The 20,857-nt window shown below is 48.8% G+C and overlaps 1 protein-coding gene across 2 annotated transcripts in view; it reads right to left on the reverse strand.

The window, feature by feature from the left end:
* The window catches only part of LOC131281840 (calcium-transporting ATPase sarcoplasmic/endoplasmic reticulum type), a 27,298-nt gene extending 14,240 nt beyond the window's left edge, over positions 1–13,058 (reverse strand). For both annotated transcript variants that reach the window (XM_058311197.1, XM_058311196.1), the window contains exons 1-3: positions 12,829–13,058; positions 10,534–10,682; positions 2,265–2,282 (exon numbers count right to left, since the gene is read on the reverse strand). In XM_058311197.1, the coding sequence (XP_058167180.1) occupies positions 2,265–2,282; positions 10,534–10,651 (136 nt within the window). In that variant the 5' untranslated portion in view covers positions 10,652–10,682; positions 12,829–13,058. The remainder of the gene's footprint in view (positions 1–2,264; positions 2,283–10,533; positions 10,683–12,828) is intronic.
* Positions 13,059–20,857: the final 7,799 nt, after the last annotated feature.

Below are 20,857 nucleotides of genomic sequence, written 5' to 3' on the forward strand. Positions count from 1 at the left end.
GTGGAAAAAGGCTCACACGATTTGGGGCGGTTTTTGGAAGCCTGATGGGTGGCCACTACTCACATTCATTGGTTCTCATGCGTAACAACCGCCACACCGCCACCATCGTTCCCATCATCCGCGCGCGGAAGAATGCTATCGCACGAGGACAGGTCAAACACCGAAGCGTACCGCTACATACGCACTCAACGCCAAACCCCGTTTCCTTCTCTTCTCAGCCCTCGGATGTCCACCCCCCCACCCCAACACCCGTTCGGAAATCGTACGCAAACCGGTGGGCTACCCACCTTACTACGTACGCACGTACGTACTTGGCACGTAATACTTATTTTTGTCAGGGGCGCGCACAAAAATAGCGCCCCATTCGTGAGGAGATGATTTCTTTTCCATTGGTGTGTGCGTGTGTGTGTGCTTCGCTTGTCTCTCGCCCGAGTGCAGAGTAGATAGCAGCAGCGACGAATCCCGCCGGTAGTGTCTGCGATTACCAGATCGGATTGTGCAAACCGATCTCGTGTTCGAACGCCATCATCATATTTCGATTTCGCCGAACTGGCCGGGTGAAGTGATTTCCAGCATCTCTCATTTCCGTTGTCTGCTGCACACCTAGTCTGTGTGTCAAGTAGCAGACAAATCGGAACATCACTGGAACCGATTTTGCAACAGCCGAGAAAACCGGGGGAAAAAAAAGAAACGATTTGGAGTTTATTAATAGAAGGGACTCGCGGGGCAAAAAAAAACAAGTACCGGTCGGTGTTGCTGTTGAATAAAAATCCCACATATTCCCACAGGAATGGAACCTGGAATACTTGGCTGTTTTCATCAGCTTTCTTCCTTCCCGTTGCGAGCAACAGATATTCAAATTCTTTTTTTTCCAAAGCAAACTTTGAAAGGTGGAACGAAAAAAATTAAACCCTTCATAACTTCCCGCAATCCATCCTTCGCGGGGAGGGAGAAACAAAAAATCGGCACGAAGGCTAATGCCAGAGATCCGGCCGTAGGTCGTGTAAATATTTTCATCCTTCAGTCGCGGTCCACAGACACATTCGCACACATACACTCGCTTCATCGCTCATCATTCGGACGCGCGGTGATAAAGATGCACACACTGCGAAACATGCTCCACTCTAGGGCGTTCTCCATCGGCGGAATATTTACATGGCCTATTTTTTGTCTCCTTCTGGTGGCCGTCAGCCAGGCCGTTTACAACGAGAATGCACACGATTCGGTAACGTGCAACGATGCTACCTAGACCCATGCGCCCGGCCTTATGGTGAAAAGAGACACGATAGAATTATGCGCACAAGGCATAAGAAGAACAAACACACACACACACGGGGGCATGATGTTCCTTACCGGTGGTTTTCCCTCGGGATACATTCCCGTTTGGGGTTTTCGGGGCAAAATGCTCCCTCCCTCATCATATAGTACACCTCATCAAGCGCGGACCCACAAGGGCTGGAACTGTTTCTTATCTTCGGTGGCACCTAACCAAACCGAAAACTGGTGTGTCCAGTTGGTCAACGGAAAATGAGTGCTCACCGGTGGACCGAGGACACCGCTCTCCGTTACAATCGACGTCCGTCAAAGTAAAGGGAGCGAACCGCGAGATGATTGGATTACGGAACATTCAAACACAAGGGAGGGATTTATACGAAACCGTTTCATCTTGATGCAACTAAGTTACAGCTTGCCCTTTATCATGGCCGCGCACACGACAACGGGGCGGGATTTGGGCGACAGCGAGAAAGGCAGCTTTGTTTGATGATCGTTCGCTCCAGTGCCTCCCCCGGATAACGAGAGGTAGACGGTTTCCTCTGCCACGGTAGCATTTCCATCACCACATGGTCGAGGAGGACCAGATCGCCCATCCCCCCGGCGCTTTGTGACGTACGAGTCGAATGATGACGTCGAGAAGAGCAACCTTGTGTGGTGTACCGATCTGCAAACAGATGACTTTTCTGCCTAACGAACGAATGTTAGGCACAAATATTGCCCCTTCTAATCAGTCCACAGTCTGAACCTCATTTGGATCGTTCCCATTTGCCGATTGAGGATTGGTTCCCATTGCCGATGAAAGACGATTAATAGTTCTCGAATGAACTGTAGCTTTTACACGCCCCACGCACAGGGAATGCATTCCTCACACCGATGTCCGTTGTTATTTGACCAGCTGACGATGGAACAGAGCGGCCCTCCTCCTAACGCATCTCGGACTATCTCGGGGTTACTTCCACGCGATCGATCCATCGTTCCGCAATACGTACCTTCTTCAGCAGGGAGTTCTGTAGTCGATGATAAAAGCGGGAGAGAAAAAAGAAATCGATTAGTATTCCTGTTAAACTTGTGCACATCGTACCGAAATAGATCGTAATTATTGCGAATAGAAAAGATGGATATTATTTCCAAACCGGATCATCGTGCAACCAGACAGCCATAGTGTACCCCGAGCGCGTTCCCCTCTGCCCTGGAGGGGCATCGATCGTCTCCGGGCAAAACGTGTCTTATGGACTGCCGAGGCAAAGATCAATCGATCGTTCACGTGCTAATTGGAGCAAAAGAGATTATTACCATCCATAGCCTTTTCCCCCACCACCCCCAGATGGCAATAACCCACCCTCCGGTCGGTGAGAGGTAGGGAAGAGAACGCGATTAAATTTCAAGCTTTAGTGGTGCGTTACGCATAGCGTTACGGTCTCGCGCAGACATGGATGTTCGGGGGGGTCCTAGGCAACGCCACCGTGTATCATTGGTTGTGGGAGGGGGAAGCGTCGTGGAAAAATAATCAACCAAAGCCAAAGGAAACAACCATTGCTCGATGGCTGCTACTGTTTTCGGTTTATGCCGATGATGATGCGGCCGCCGATAGAAGAATGCGAGAAGTCAGTCCCAGCCAAAAATAGACTTCCCTCCCGGAACAACGGCCGCGACTGTCCATTGGGGAAGGCAGTGAAGCCATTCACTGTCCCTTCTTCTTTTCCCCTTTTTCCCAACCTCAAAACCCGAAGATGAAGAACAAAAAAAAAACAAACATAGTTTTCCATATGCGCGATGCGTAAAGGAAGGAAAAGAAGTCCTCCTTCTGCTTTTCTTTTGCATCCTAAATTCTTCTCTTAAGCTACGACGATCAGTAACCCCTTCAGCTTTTCCTTCTTCTGGCATCATAATGTCCAGAGTCCGGAAAAAAACACACACACACTCTTAGTAGAAAAACAGCAAACTCTCGTTCTCGGCACGCCAAGCCAAGCGGCGTTCAGCGTGGCGTGTACGCAATGGTTTGAGTGGTGTTTCAATTTTTCCGGGAGATAGAAGAAAACAAGTGCTTGTCTTCTCGTTCGTTTCGAACCGCACGGGGGAGGTGGTGGTGGGGTGGAGAGATGTTGTGTATTTATAAATAAGCACACATTACTACACAATATCTTGATGATGATATTAAATTATTGTTTCTTTATGATCATGCCGCACATGGCCGACCTTGGGGGAGAGCTACGGGATAAATTAAGATCCCGCGCGGATGGTGATTTTTTTTTACGGGACGATGGTTGGAGAAGAAGCCTTGAAGAACAAGTCGTTTATACTGCATGCCTTTTAAAATTTCCCCCCGACGTAAGCGTACCTTAATGTACTTCACAAAACGGGGGATTTACTTTTCAATATGGTAATTTGAAATCACAAAATATTACCGAGTTTTCTCTGGTGTTTTTTTTAATTAAGAACGGTTGGAACTATTCATAAACGTTGTGATCTAATCATCAACCTTGAACTGGACAGCACAGCAAACACCATGGGGCCAAGGGGAGCCGGGGAGGAGGGACATTTTTCGTCCTCGAGCGACCCCCGACAGAAGCACTTCGAAATGCCAATCAATTAATATTCAGCTACATCGAGAGCCACTGCGCACACGTTTCAATTATCCATTGCCATCGCGGTTTGGCTCACGGCAAACGGCTACCGAACCCCAGGCCAACCGGCCCCGCCACGAAAAGGAAGGTGGTGGAATATCCACAATAAAACATCCCGAAGGCCCACAGTCTCGCAATCGTGTCGATGGTGGAACTTGTCCAAACGTCTTCCTCTTTCGCAAAACCGAACGAACGCACGCACGCACGCACCCATGGGCAGTGCACTTGTTTTTCTACCCCCAAACGGAGGAAGAAGATGGGCCCACATGGGGACGGTTGGGTCAAGTCCGTGGCGCAGTGCGTCCGTGTGGAGGGAACACGTGTCGAGTGATGTTGTTTTAAAAACATAGCACATCTGTTAATATAACTTTGGCTCCAAAGTGTGTTCTATCGGAGCAACAGCAGTTTAGCAGCTCATCATCATCATCGGGGCCGGTACACATTTGGTGGTAAATGTTCCGGTGAAGCTTTTTTTTCTCCTCTCCTCGACCGATAGAAGATTAATATAGACGCTGCTCAAATCATGAATCAAACGGCAGCAAGCGACCCCTGAAGCGGAACCGGGTGAGTGCTGGCTGGCCGGCATGAATCATGCTGGCCGTTACACACACGCTGTTGAAACAGATTTTCTACAAAAAAAAAAATAAGATGTGTAAAAGAAATTTCCTGAGCGCGCTGATGCGTGGGCAAAATATTTCCCACCATCCTTCCCCCTCCACGCGTGTTGTTGGTAGGCACGAGCTTCTGGTGGGCCAGTCGTTGGTCATTCTTTTTTGCTTGCCCAACTGTCAAACGATGATTGATTTACCGGCAACGCGAATGGTTCTGTACCTAGGACAACAAAAGTAAACGAAATGTAAGGTAACTCGTACACCGTCTGACGGTTTATAGTCAGGGGACATCTTCAGATGGTTTGCGTTGCTGGTTTTCTTTTAATTTTTAATTTCCATTATTAACGGAGCGTTCGTTTTCTAACAGAAGCTCACCTCGTTTTAGAACAAACAGCGCTCCCCATTTTCCCGTATGATGCATCATACATCCACATTGAACTATTATCCATTTCCGGACCATTTCTCAACAATAAAACACGCCGGCGGCATCTATTGACCCATCGCGAGTTCTCAATTCCGAGAGGGAATCTCGGAAAAAGGCAGCAACGGATTGATTGAGAGTTTCAAGAAAAACAATTTTATAAATACTCCCTTCTACTCGACACACGCACCACCGCGTTGCGAGATTTGTTGATCGATTTTCCTGCAAACCCCAGACAAATGATCCAACGCGACGTGCATGAGCACGATCAGCGATGGGGGTGGAGGGGGTTGGATTATGGAGATTACGATGTGGGTCATCTGCTGCTTCTGGCAGAGGAGGTCTATTTTCTTTTAGTGGGTTCAAAAGCCGAGCAGTAAAACCACCCAACCCCAACCTTACCCGAGGGCGCTTATCCATTCGTTTGAAGTTGGATGTTTACTACCGAACGCCATTTTTATCCTAACCACGTCTGTCATAGCACCGCGAGGGATGTGAGGGTAGGTGTCCTTTCCCCATCGATCATCGGACCCTCTCTATTTCTATCCCTCTCTTGTCGATTTTATTAATGTTTTATTAATACAGTTGTTAAAAGGTGGCGAGATGGTGTTGGCAAAAATCGCAAAACGAACGCAATCGGACCTCTTGCAACTCATTCGAACAACCTTTTATGGTTTCCGTTCCACCGGAATGGTTTGCAATGGCGTTTATTAGGTGCAACTGCAGCAGGAACCGGTAGGTAGGGTAGGCTCGGTGTCTGGTGAGGTTATGCTCATCGGAGAATGCCGGGCGGCGAGGGGTGGGCCACCTCCACCCTTAACCACGAGGAACCTCTGTCTGCCGGGTGACAGACAAAATGTCCCTTTGCGTTGCGGTGTCACAAGTGCTGTGTGTCCGTTTGTGTATGTCGGCGAATTATTCATAACCTAACTTCGTTGGACGACCCCAACGCTGCACCCCATCACACCAAACCTCCCGTCGAGCGTGGCGGCTTTGGCCAGAGAGTTAATGCTTACACGATGCAGTTTATTTCACGCGATCGCTACAAAAAGAAACGACATGCCGGCTCGCCTATCGAATCCGATCGATGTACGCCGTACTTCAAAGTACGTTCAATTTCTGCCTCCAAGATGCAGTGTAGATGAGAGAGAGAGATGGAGACTCCATCTCCTGAAATTGTCCGGCTATGCACTCCAACTGAAAAAGGTTTTTCCTCGAGCCGCTATCGACTTGTCCATAAAATGATTGAGATGACAAAACCCGTCTCCCCGGTCCGGAGGTTCTACGCCAACCCGAACCTGGCGGAAGCCAGCAGCTGTACACACCAACGACCGATCATTGACCAGTGGTACACCTTGTCATTGTAGCGTCCACTGGCTCGGTTCGTCCGTCGTCGTCGTCGTCGTCGTCGTTCTGGGAGGCGGGTGAAGACCACCGTAACGAGAGCTGTCGAACCGAACGGTGTTGTGTGTTGCCACCGCGCGCACTTGATCGTAGGTGTGCGAAGGCGATAAGAAGAAGCAGCGTTGCAGCCAGGGTGGTAGGGGGGTCGGGTGAGAGAGATAGAGAGGAGTGAAACACAAGGCAAGCGCAACGGCGACTTAACTTTGACGTCAAACCGACCGATTCGCGGGTGATCGCACAGCGCAGCGTCGAGACGCCTTCGCGAAGAGTTTCGGTACGCGAATGGAAGGCCGCCGCGCAGGCACACGATCGTCGTCGCGATCTTCCCCACCGGCGGTTCTCCTTCCTTCCCCCCATTGCGGTTACACATCGTGCTTACGCACGTGTCTACGTGTGTACACACACCCGGGGGAACGGGCTACATTTTAGCTTCCTCCCGGTAACCAACGCCATATCTCGCCAACTCTCCGTGCTCTCCGATGTGCAACTCTCATACCACACCTCCTCTGACGCCGCGCGCTCAAGAACGTTGTGAAATATGTTTCTTCTCCGGGAGCGCGGCGCCTCCGTCTTGCGGGATTACGTGATGCTAATCGCGAAACTTTTGCTCCATTCCGATGGCCAAAAAATGAAAGAAGAAAAAGAAGCTTGCGGGTGGACGGTGGAAGAGAGTATGAGAGTCGCTATTCCGTGGCGCTCAGGCAAGGCGCCCTGGCCAAGGTGTACGCGCGTGTGCGCTCAAACCCTAGTGTTTATGTGATAATCTTCCATGCGATCGCCTTCGATATCGGGACGAACGAAGACCGCAAAAGCCTTGACCAACGTGCGGGCAAGGTGCGGATGTACACGATCGATTAGCACTTTATCCGCTACCTTCCACCACTACGCCGGGAAGAAGTATCCGGAGAACGCGTGGGGATGATGATGATCCACCACCACCACCACCACCACGACCACCACTCCACGCACTCCGGTCACAATATCTCCAGGTTGAAGTGACTCGAAAATAGATCACACCCATCACATCCCAGCCTCTTGCCACCCATTCGGAAGGTGAGATGGGCGGGAGACGTCACGATTCCTTTTGTGTGTTCTCCATCCTCCGTTTTGTGTGATTGGCCTTGGAAAATTAGTTACAACGTCCACCTGTTCGGAAAAGCGAACAGCGGTGCGGCTCTCGAAGGTAGCAAAACGGAAGACAAAAGAAGGAAATCGGTTTCTTTAGCGAGCGAAACTTTGTACCAAAAGGTGGCCAACTCGGGCTGGTTTGAAGGAGCAGGAAACATTCAATCGATACACCACCTGCTCGCTCTTCTGCTTTTGGAAGGAGGCAATAGAATCGGTCCATCCGATACTCACAACCTGCCACCACCACCACCCGGCACGCGGCAAGAAAAGCCTTTCTCCGTCCGCTTTCCCGTTATCAATCACGGCATGCACCGTGTACTCAGGGGTTCGGGTTCGGTGTACTCAAACGTTGCAACGCCATCATCGCCTCCCAATGGCTTCCATCAGAGCGTATTCCACACGAGTCGGTCGGTTCCTTGTTCACTTGACATTGTCCTTTGGTGGCGGCTTCGAGAGCTGACGGCTTCGAGTGGTCGAGTGGAAGGGAAAATCTTTCTTAGTCAGTCTCCTGTTTCCACCATTGTTCGTCACTTGCATGGCATCGGCGAACGACGGGGTTCGTGGCTAAAATCGGGCAACATTTATGGGAGTGCACTTTATTCGGAGGGAGACTGAGAGTGAACCTCGTCGTATCACTGTCCTAAGTTTCCATCCAGGGAAGCATAAAGTTACCGACAGCGTTTTTCCACATACAAGATATGAATTTAATTTTCCTCCCACCAAACATGCATCCCATACTCCATTAACGCCACATAAAGGGTTTCTTGTAACAAAATGGGATTACATTCTTGTTTTTTTTTATTGCGCCACTTGATTATTTTATATCAATATTGCTCACATTCTCCCCCGCGCTTCGCAACAACGTAAGAAATCTCGCTTTTTTCACACAGCCAAAGTACTCCACCTTATAATAAAGAAAGAAACCGCACCACAAACGCGATTTCATGTTGACCAACGACAAACAAAACCCACCGCGTGTAGTTTTGTGGTCCTGGGAAACGGAAGTCTCCGGAGCCGGAATGTGCCGGGTGTTCCAGTTTAGCGGTTCACTAATGAACGTGTGGATTGATTCACACGGCACGGGGGAGGCGAGGCGGGAGGGAAAATGTAAGGGTTTTCGAAGGTCGTCTTACCCGGGACCTATGTTATTGCTGTTGCTGCTACCATCTAATTGAATTATCATACCCGATTTCGATGGCGTGACGGTTGGTGAAGAAATAAAACACCTCCTTTTTTGCCGTCAAACCGAAAAATTGGGTCGTATCGAAGAAAAAAACAAACGAAACACCCCTATATAAATCGCGGCGCCTGGGTGTCAAACAGGTGGTGCCTGCTGCTAGTAGCCAACCAAAACCCCCTCTATTGCCTCCAACCTCAACCCACTGATAACCTAATCTTGTGGGGCGATATCTCAAAACGCGTCGCTATCAGTGGTAACAGGTTAATATATAAATTGTGCGACAATGAGGTATTCGTTGCTGATGGTTCAATCGGGCGTCTTGAACAGCTTCATTATCGATGGTCAAACAGTTTTCGATCGCCACTAGGTGCGGTTTCTCCAACAAAAGTATTTTAAATTTAGTTTTCTAGCCTCCTCTCCTACCGCCTCATAATCTTGGTGGAAAATATAGAACACCTTCAGATTTTTCATCCACTTTTCATTTGCACGAGAGAATGTTTAAATCACACCACGCGCAGCTCTATATTTAGCGCGGGGCCTCTTAAATCGTTCGGCTAATTGATTTTTCGTGATGTATTGTAATAAATTGCGAGACCCTTTGCGGGGCGCGCGAAGTAAACAACTATATACGAGAATTTCGTGCACTAGTGCAGCAAAAAAAAACCTGGCCACCAAGGGCGGTCAAATGAAAGTGAACAAAACAGAAAAGGAATAACAGACATTTGTCTAGTTCCTTTTCTTGGCCTCCAGTGAAAAGGCAAGTTTTGGCGATTCGGCGAGAAAAGAAAGTAGATCACGTGACGGCGGGAACAGCGGTTTCTTTTCAAATTTCCAAATCAACCGAAACAAACTGTCGCCGGCGCACATGATATGCTTATTAAACAAGGCCACTATGCGGAGCTCCGGGTCGCATGAGACGATACCCTCATTATGCCGAACGAGGCCAGATGAAGGAACGTTGTAGTCGTGTATGGCCCGTTTAAGCATACTAAACACGCCGCCCAATTTAAGCAGGTAGAATGTTTTCCGTTTTTTTTTACAACCTAGTGGTTTACACACCACCACACCAAGTTTGCCTTATCAGCAGCATTTGCATCCGTGAGACTGGTGGCCCCCTCCTTATCTTGGTGGGGGAAGGAAAACAGAAGGCATCACACGGTAGACCAGTGAAACGGATCTCGTGAGTAGGAGAAACCGGAGACACACGTTCGGAGATTTGTTCTTGAACGCGTTCCTAGACCATGCCCGTGAGGTGGCGGACACACAGGTGCGCACAAATCGGTCCACTAATACCAGGCTCGTCATCTTCGTTTGCTTACAGCTTACCGCACCGTGCAATTGCACGACCGTTGCACACATGAGATCAGTCAGACGACACGAGTGCTAATGGGAGACCCACTATAGACATGCAGTCGGCACCGCTTCTATGGTGGGGAAAAAGGGGGTTGAAGAATGCCAAAACAACATCGTGACGCACCACGTCTGGCGGAAAACTCAACTCACGGAGAGTAAGAAAGCTTTACTTTTAGTCTCATTGCGAACATTCGCAGCACACCACTTGGGTAAAAGTTGACCACCTCCTCACGACACCCCGTCGCTCTCCGGCATCTAGCTTGCCGCCACGCGGTTCATGCATCGAATCTATTGCGTTGCCGCAAATAGACAACACACGCGCTCTGTCCGCCTTGTTGGACCCGCCAGTAAGTCGTAGCTCAAATATGCCCTCGTTCTCTCCCGAGGCTCCTCTGTTTGCCATCGCTTTTTTCGAGGGGGTTTTGCACTTGGACACGATCCGGTTGGTATTCCATCTTTTCCTGCGCCACAGTTGGCTCGCAAAAATGGGATGAAATGGTGAAAGAAAATGAAACCGAGCGATGTGTGTACACTTACCATTAGGTCCATACTTCTTCTGGTATTCCTTGACCTGGTCGAGGGAAAGACCCTTCTCCGGGTCGACCCGGAAGTGACTCAGGACTTCATCGACGGACTTGCTATGGCCGTCCTCCATGGTGGGTGATTATTTTGTGTTACCGGCAGTTCTGTTGACAAAAAAGGCAGATGTATCATGAGTATCAAGAAATAATGGAAAGATATCATCGCGTGTTCGTCGATCGATCCCGCTTGCTTCTGGGTTTGGGGTTTGGAAATGGAAAATCACTGATGATGTGTCGCCTTGGTGGTGTGTCTGCTGATAGCAACACGGGCTGTCGCCGGTTACCGATCGGTTCGAGCGATTGTGACGTCCGGTTTTCTTTTCGCAATCGATCACGATTCAATGTGCAACAATCGTAGAAGAGTTTTCGAAGGAACAAATCGTCGAGCCATTGGCGAAAATGACAACTAAGCACAGCACGTTAACCGCTGTTTAAACGTAGCTGGAATTCCCGGTGGCGGGAACGGGAAAAAGTAGCCCAGATTCGACAGAATATCCAGCGGGAACGAGTTTATTCGTCCGTTCTGTCAAAGTGAAGCTTTGTTTACGTTTTAGTTTGTTTACGTGATCTAAATTGGCGGCAGGTAAAAGTGGAATTGTGATTCATTATCAAATATAAAGTTTACGAATGGTGTTATTGAGTTCCTCCTCCAAAATTTTGCGTAGAAGACTACTCGCCTTTTGGTTTCTCTCCAACAACATCGGCCGCATCCATATACGTTGCCCATACCGACGTTGTTGTAGCAAGCGAATGAAACTTTTCATGAAACGTTTCAATTAAGCAAATGCGTCCGTTCCCGCCGGGTCGTAGTTTCGCGTTTTTTAAACATAGCGGGAACGAAATCCGTTTTTTTCATATGGAGTTTCCCGTCGTCCAGCGGGATTACCGCTGGACGGCGGGAATATTCGTGCGATTACCGCTGTGTCTAGCCGTCGCTTTACGAGTGACAGTTACTTTTTGTTCCCTTCCATTTCGCGGTTCCCTGACAACCGGCACCTTCGATCCCGGTACCCGCAGAGTTCGTTCAACTCCGGTTTGCTTAGCGCTATGTGGCACTTTGTCTCGCCAGAGGGTAGACGAACGAACGCTACCGTGTGCGTTTTTCCCCGGCCCTTCCATACAACATCACACAAACAAACCGTTCTTCCAGGGCATTAAAAACCGTTCTTCTAGAAAACTCCAACGTCATATACTGCTGCTACCTACGATCACGATCGAAGCAAGCTACACCGCACAACAGATGATTTTCTTCGCGAAACCAACACCCGTTCGCTGTGCACCTTAACCTAGAAAATCGTATTGCCGACTCACTGTCCCGCTGAAGGCTTCCCAGTAGAGGCCACACTACTTTCTTACACGAAAGTGTGCCTTACTATCGCGATCCCTTTGAAGGTCCTAGAAGAACCAGGCGAAAACCGACACGACACACAACACTTTCCCTCTGCTGCTGCTCAAGACGTCGGAAACAGACGACTCACCACCGGGAAGTCGCAATCTCACGAAATCGAGCGGCTTGCGAAATCGTGTAAGCAAAAGCGGGTTTTGCTCGCTCCGCGGTTCTCCAGGAGTCCGTCGCTGGGTTCCGATAAACACTTACGTGGTGATTTGTGTACTGCGTTGATGGAAGCACACGATGCGGTGTGGCAGAAAAGTCACGCCGCCCTGCCCCTACCTTGCCCCGCTAGCCCATCACCAACCCAAAGCAAAAGGAAACACACATTCGCTTTTGACAGAAGCGCGGCCACGACGAAGGAGGCGCTGCTTATTTTTACCCAGGGCTGGTTTTACCGACCCGGGGGGTGAAGAAAAAACTCGTACACGTAATTACTTCGAAACAAACGCAAAGTACGTCACCCTTCGGTCGTCGGCAAACAAGCCAAATACCGAAAGTCATTGTGGTGGAAAATTTGATTCTCAGCCGGAGACTGGAATACCAAAATTTCCCCGGTTTCCAGCGGTCACCGCTTTTGTTTCACCGTTCAGCCAGCAGGCGCACACATTTGCTCACGCCAGAAGCGCAAGCATTGAACACGTCAGTCCACCGAATCACCACGCAGCAGCTGCAGCAGCAGCACCGCGAACCATCCAGCCATGCTCGGCTCCGGAACAACGAGATTGCAAAAAATTGACCCCTCGTGCCAGATAATCCTTGCTCGACACTCAACAGTGATCTTCGACTCGAGGCAATGTGTGACCGCGTTTCAGCAGTTTTGCATGATTTTCTACATGCATTTCATCGCATTTTACTAACCAGATTCTTTCACGCACCCTGCTCGATCGGAAAGGGCACGGACGCGGGGACCTTAAACTACACAGCACACAACACTACTAGGGGCAGCACAGTGCAGCGGAAACGACCGTTTGCCTTACAAGGAAATAATTGAACGAAAATAATTAACCCTGCGACATGGACCGGATTTGTACAGACGCCAAACTGCGAAACGTAGCGAACGGCAAACGGATAACAACTACAGCTCAGGATGTTTCCGTTCGTTGGAATAACGACAGCTAGGTTAAGGGGGCGTTTCTACTGCACGAACGGATACACAAGAAATACAAAACCACAATTAATGCTGAGCAAAATCGATTTGAGTTGATTGTTTATGTATTGTGAAGGAACTTATTGCAATTTCACAAAAGAACTTGCATAATTTCAAGTAAAATCATTGAAAAAGACGTAGCATTCAGCTATTTTACGTCGAACATTTTATACCGTGTAGAGTTCCCTTAAGCCGCAAGCTGATTGTCAAACTGACAACGCAATGACATTCGCGCTTTCAACATCGCGGCACTGGAAAAACGATTTCGAAAGAACTCGACGGTTAATAAAAACGAAATGCAGTTCTTTCGAACAAGCTCATTTATATTGATTTAAAACAAAATATTGGTTAAAAAACCAAGCATATCATATGGTTGTTCAAGCTTCGTGAATATTGTCATCCTGGCGACCATCTGGTTCTCTGTTTCTGGCGGTAGCGCGTTGATATTGCAGAACTGTCAAACCAAGTTCAAATAAAATCAGTTATCAAGCATTTGTGATTTAAACACAGAAAAATGTTTTTGTTACAGTTCAAATGTTAAACAAAAGTGTACCAACATACCCTGCACTAGTTTTTCGTCCTCAATTCATTTACAATTGATTTGGTAATTTGTTTGTTCAAGAATATTTTCAGAAAGGTTTGACTCGATTTGTTTTAAAATCCTTTTCTGTATCATTTTATCTGTAGACGTTCAAGCAAGATAACATATGAATTGACGTGTTTCATGGCCAAATGCGCCGTTTACAGCTGAATGCTGAGTGAAAGCCTTTCTAAATGAATTTAATGTAAACATAAACTAGCTGCCAATTCATCTCTTGCTGCAGGTTTCTATAAACAGTCTGCCGTGTTGGTTCGTTCGGCAGCATTGAACCACTGTACCTTTCACCCCCATCGATCGTCTTCTACTTCAAGGCTTCTAGACGGATGGACGTATTTGTTAATGTAGGTTTCGGTGGCCATTAATCGAACGGAGCAAAGATCGTCAATGTAGAACGGGTTAACATTGCTCTACAAACTATCCGCCGTCGGTGGTGCACCACGACCTCCGCAGTGTACCAGATTCGCCAAAGTGAAAGTTGTGGCAAGAAATAGTAGAGATAAAAACAGTCGCAGTTCAAAGGGCAGTTCATTATTTATAGCCCTTGTTTTGCACGGGGAAACCACCAACTAGATCGATTCTGCAACTGCCATTGACCGGTTCTTTTTGATCACTGCCAAACACACAGGAAAACGTTTTTCACTTGATCAGCAGGAAGAGAGCGCAGCATCTTTTCCGTCTCGGACACCCAGGTGGAATGTTTCATTTAACAGCGGCGCAGTTTCTATTGCAATTTTGGATTTAAAGGAAAATAAATCCACGTGCCCAGAACATTCGATTTTCTTCTGAAAATGGTTTTAAATATTCATTCGATTGACATTTGATTTTCTTCTTTTTGATATTTTGAATTTAACGTTCACTGCCGATTTTTAAACAGTGATTGCAAAAATAATACACTGAACCACCAAAAAAGCACACTGGCAAGGCACACTTACAGCGTACAGAATTCGATCCAATGTGGAAAAGTTACAAAACCAGTCACCAATCACAGATGGAAGAACCCAAGCGATGGCCGCCCAGGACAGTACGTTGCCTGTCCGCGTTATGTAACAGACCTCTGCAGCAAACCAACCAGCCGCGGTCAGTTGGTGCTGTGGTCCTCTCGGCCGGATTTTCACAGGATAGGTAGCAGTGTGAACAGCAACAAACTCACTACAAACCAGTGCACACAAGCGAAACGTTCGTGGACGACTAATGTACTCGTCCCGCGATCGCCAATGATCCCTGCGCTCTCGCATCCCACTAGAGCGGTGCAATACAAGCCCGAGAGCCGGATTGTTTCGGCCTGTTGCGCTCTGCAGATGATCCCTTGGCCCCCTGCATGGTTGACGCGGTGGATAAGATTTTCCAACCTGTCTACCAAGGATGCTGACGATCTCCCGATTTCGGAGCGCGATCAAACAAAGCCAGATATCAGGTCAAACAGTTTGCGATCGCTGAGTTGATCCCGGGAAAAACTTGATTCATAGGGAGAGTGGAAGAGAGAGAGAGGGAGAGAACCGTGGAGCTCGATTTTGAGAGATAGTAAGAGAGCGCATGCGAAGCAGATTTTCTCGCACAGCATCGAAGTCGGCGGGAAAACTCTCACCAACCGGATGGATTTTCTGCGGAAAAGCGAAGCGCCATGCGCAGTGGTGGCGGGAGCATCTGCCAAAATTATTCTTCTACTCCTCACGGGGCCCAGATGGCCTTTCGAAGTCATCGAGTCCCCGGGCAAAGAGGTACCACTTTTAGAACGCTCGGCACGGGGACCCGGGGGACGACTTATGGGTGGCGTTGATCGGATGGGCCGCCCTAGGGGAAGATACTGTACGCTCGAGTAGTTTCCTTCTCCTCTCTTGCTCTCCACTGACAACCCGACCCTTGCGGTCTGTGATGTGGATTGATTTGGGTGATTTTTCCTAGCGCGTTTTCACTACCACCCCAAGTGCACCCCATTTGTCTCTACCCCGGGGCCGGCAATAGTGTACTAGCAATTATTGATTTCCATTCTCTACCACCGGGTTTTCCCCCCACCGTTTCATCGGTCATTTTTTCCCCACGCAAGCCATGTGTTCTTCTTTGTATGCGAGTGGGCGCGCGCGTTCAATGCCACAAGTGACGATCGGCACGGGAAAAACAATCTCAATCCTGGAGTAGTCCGGCTGCTCCCACCAGAGAGCGGGTGAGTCAAGTCAAGTTTCCTGCGTGCGAAAACGAGCCACTTGAAATCTTTCACCGGTCGGCCGGTGAGATGTTTTCTCCCATTCCATTCCGTCCGACCCGTTTTCGACTCCTGTTTCATTCTTTTCGTTTTCCACGGGGTCTATTATTTTTCAAGCCTCCCCCGGGGTAGTGCAGTTAATATTAGAGTTGCAGATAAATTATTTTAAAAATAAAATAATCCCCCGCTCAACGTGCGGTGAGTGGAGTTTCTGGTGCACCGGTTAGGAAAACCTGTACAGCAGAATGGAGATGAAGAAAACGAAAACTTTACAAATGCATATTTGGTTATTTACAAAAAGAACGAGCGAATGTTTGCCTAGTTCCATCTATTTCATTTCAGATAAATAAATAAACAAATAAATAAATAAATAAATGCAACAAATCTAACAAACCGCGAATAAACGAACGGCCCCGTCAATTCCCCGTTTAACGCTTGCCAACCTGCAAACGAGCTCCATGTGGGAAAATCCTTTCCGTTTATTTTGCAATGCTTGTCGAATGCAATTTCCATGCCGCCGGCCAGCGGTCTGTCGGCGGCCATCCCACGGCAAATCTTAGTCCCCGGGCTGTCTCCCCGCCCGCTGTGCAAACACGCGGAAAAAACGTCCTCCGAAAATGCTCTCCCCAACGCGCCGCCTGGCTTTTCCCCTCCCCCACCATCCGAATGGCGGAAAAAGTCGTAAAAATTGGCAGCTCGCACGGGCGAATCGCATAGTCTGGGTCGCTCGTAGGACGCTTGGAGCCGTTTTGGAGTGTGTGCGAGGGCCGTTTCGGGCGAACGAGGGCAAAGTAATTATAAAATGATTTTCATTGCCATTTGAATTATAGTTATTTCGCTTTTTCCACGCGCAGACGATCGTGTTTTTTTCTTTTAGCCGAGAGCGTCGTCCGGTCGATGGTGTGGGTGGGCATCGAAAGGGGGAAATAAATAAGTAAATAAATAAGTAAATAAACAAATAGCCCCTGGCATGCGGCGGCCAAAACACCAGCAGTAGGGGCGGTGCAAAGCGTTCGAGCGCGGGAATCGTCCGTAGTGCGCGTACTTGAACCCGACCAGGATTGAAACGAAGATGAGTTGGGGCCTCCGGCGATTTCACTCGAAGGACATCGCATCGCCAAAAATGGCCACGAAAGGCGAAAACGGCACAACAACGAGCGAGCGGTCGAACGGAAAACTATCTCCGAACGCGACACGTGCGGCTGAAGTTGCTTCTCCGAGTCGATCGGAATCGCTGGCGGTGTGTAGGGAGTGCGGCGGGATCGATCTGGACGCCATCCAAAACAGGCCCCAAAGGAGGCGTTGCTTGATGTATAGTGGTAATTTAATCATGCTCGTTGACGCACACGGCTCTACGGGATTTGGGGCGTGCGGGGTGGAAAAGCGGAGCGTACAATCGATACCCGATGTAGCCACAACAACCGACAAACTACAGGGAAAACTCGGCAAACAAGATCATCTTTCAACAGCTTTGTGTTTTGCCGTTTCTACGGCGCTGGTCTCTCCGCTGGACTTTTCGCTGGGTTTTTCCATGCTTCTTTTTCCCCCATTAACGAGACCGTTAATATAACAATATTCTGATTTGAGACGAAACTCGGGAGGCAAGGCCTATGGGTTCCTGCCGAGGTCCGAAACATTGTTTGTGAGCCATTTGTTTATGCTCCCTCCCCCTGTTCCGCCTTTGCCCAGACGTGGGGTGGTTGGAGTGGAACTACATAAATTTTGCTCCAAACTTTGCAGAGATGCTCGTTAGAGTACATTTCTTATGCTTTGTTTGCTTGTCTTGTTCCCCGTATCGATAACACAATAAACATACAAACAGCTGTGAAATGGCTTTCCGCAACAGTAAGAAGTATGTACTTTAAAAGGTGATGATTTAAATATGCATAGTTCGACCGGGCTGACATCATTTGGCCGGGAGGTATTTGAGAACGCTTAATCCAACCCCGGGATCGGAGATTTTCCGTACATGATGGATGCACTCACCCTAACCGTTGACCCACGTACTTACTCCTGGTACTAAGAGTTGGGAAACTCACTCACTCTCTCCACATTTCATTCTTCTCTTCTTCGCACGCTCGGCGGGGGCATAACAACAGGTGAACCGAATCGGTAACGGCCGTTACGTACCGCTTTGCAACGCCAATGGATGGCAGGAATTTACGTTTCATCAATCAGTACCGAAATAGAATTTTCCCTCAGCGCCACCACAGCGTTGGGCCTCGCAGTGAAAATCGGAGGCCGGTGGATGAGGCTGCGGATGGGAAACCCGTGTCTATGCGTGGTTTTGGTTGTGTTTTTTCTCTTTCTCTCTCGCTTTCTTTACCTTTTTTCCCCACCGCACTTTATTTTCTTGGCAACCGTTTCGGTTGTAGCTCGGTAGCAAATGTCAGGCAATATTTGATCTAGGCAGGATGGAATCTTGTTCGGCGTTCCTTTGCCTGTCAGCATTGTGCCAGAAGGACGCGTCAGGGGAAAAAGAAGGAAAAATAAAACCGAGTAACACCTTTGAAGTGTGCAAAACCGCATGAACAGCAAAAAAAAAAATAGAAGTAACTCGTAAGACACGAAACCATCACAAACATAATTTCTGAGAAATATTTGTGTCGAAAAATGAACAAAAAAAACAATATTCGTTACATGCGATGGAACAGTGGATAATCATCCAAGACTTTTTTCTTTAAATTGTAAAAAGATTACTCGTTAAAAATGCTCAATGAAAAAAGGAGCTAAAATGTAACCAAATGAAGCAATCCAAAAAATGCACGCATTTTTCACGGTGGGTGAAAAGGAGGCTTTCATTAGCATCAGGGCCCATTAGCTGGGCAAATGAAAAATCATTTTTCCACGCAGCAAACAAATATTCCCACGGTGAAAACCACGCAGACACGGAAACCACCGGGTATTGCGCAATAAATTGCGGCGTGAATAAATGGTCTAAAAATAACGTGCACATTAATGACGCCCTGGCCTAGGTTAGTTAGTGTGTGCGGCCGCTTGGCGGGCAACGGGGAGGAAAAAGGGGTTTAAGAGGGCGAGAGCTGGGGCGGTGTTTTGAGGACGCCCAAAAGCAGCAGCGCAACTCAAGGAGTACCGGTGGGGATAGAGAGAGGCGGTGGGAGGGGGTCGGCCCGGCTTGGCCCGGTCCGGCCCAGCCCGGCCCAGGTTCCGGCGCGCGGAATGCGCGTTGACAAAGGACCTGGCCGGTTAAAAATAGGTCCGCGGGGGTCGCGAAAATCTTCCACCAGCCCGAAGCCGGCGAAGCGAAGAAAAACGAAGAATTATCGAAATTAAAAATAAAAATACTTATCCCAGCGTGCCCGCGCCGCTCTACCTCGTTGATAGTGACTTCGACCTGTCCGGTATTAAAGTTGTATTTTTGACTCAACCCGAGCAGATTTATATCTCTATTCTGGTTTTGTTTGCGGCCCAACAGGTCTCGCAGGGAAGATTGCAAGTAAATCCATCTAAAAATTACGCACTCTTTTCGGTCTCGGACCTCCCGTTTTGGCATGCGTGCTGGGTAGTTTTTCTCCGTTCGGAAAATTTGCACCACCAGCGTTGCCACCGGGTCGGAGCGCAAGTCACTGTCAGTTGCATAACGATCGTACGAAGTGTTGCGTGTTTCCATATGTGCTTACATACATCCAGGGTGACGGTGTGCTGCGGGGCCACGCACCGCCACGGCCCTCACCATTCCCCTCAGCGCGCGAGGGAGGAAAGGTCACGCTTGGCCAAAAGGGAAACGGTCTGTCACGCCACTCGAACGTGGTTCGGTTGAGCCAAGAAGCCAAACAAAAAATACAAGGTTCAAAAATGAAATCTTTCATCTTCACCCCAGCAGCAGTGGAGAGCACCTGTTCACTATCTATTTTGCTCATGATCAAAGTGGAAACTTAAAAATACCGTCCACTCGCCAAGACGACTACCACCGGTTGGGGATTGTTTTTCGCCTTCCCCACTGAGGGGCTTTGGATGCTTGGTGCAAACAACTTCTCGAGACGTCTCTGTTGGTGGGAAAATCTCAACTCAGAACGTTATCCAACTTGCTCGCGCCGTTCGTTTCCTTGATCCTTTGCCGATTAAGCACCGAATCGGCCCCTCGCCATATTTGGGGAGTCTCGGGTCGATTTTCCACCGAACAGCGCCGTGTTTATACTTTGTTGAGAGTATCCGAGAACGAGCAGAAAACTTGGTGGAACACTTTCACCCACAGTTTGACAGTTTGTCGCTTTGCTTCGAGGATGTTCATTCCTATTGGTTCAAGCTTATCATACAGCGCCAATGGCTTTACGATCGCATGAAGTCACAGTGTCACAGTTGCACACAGCTCACAGCCTTGGAGTCGTTTTCGATACGTTTCGCTTTCGAGTCGAGCAGTCTAACCGTGCACTCCTGTTTTGTAACTGTTCACCACTAAACGATAGCTTCTCCACTCCAAACTCCCAGCGGCCACCATGGCCGATTCCGTTCGAATCGCTCTATCCGCACACACTTGAGCTAGAATTTTCCATTTCCAAACCACCTGAACTGGTCACTTTCGTGAGTAAAATACGATGAAACAATGAAAGGATGTGATGGGTGAGCCTTTTGCAAGCGGGCAATCTACAGACGATCTACACTCTCTGAGGTCGGAACAAACGGAAGAAACTCCTTCGCCGTCCCAAACGACTGACCTGTTTCGAAAGGTCGAGACAATCGGCAACGGATCGCCGTCGTGCGAGTCCTTTTATAAATTCCGATCGGCGCGAGCGCCCGTGTCGAGGCCCGATCGAGCGGGCCCGAACTGCTCCGGCGCGATCAGCGCACCAATACATACACGCACTCACACACCAACACACACTTGGGTGCTTGAGGTTGGAAGGAAAAGCGGCATCCGATCCGGGTGTGCACACACACACACACGCACGGTATGGAAATATGCCGAGCGCGAACAGGT

Source organism: Anopheles ziemanni, chromosome 2 (assembly GCF_943734765.1).
Source record: "Anopheles ziemanni chromosome 2, idAnoZiCoDA_A2_x.2, whole genome shotgun sequence".
Classification (NCBI taxonomy): domain Eukaryota; kingdom Metazoa; phylum Arthropoda; class Insecta; order Diptera; family Culicidae; genus Anopheles; species Anopheles ziemanni.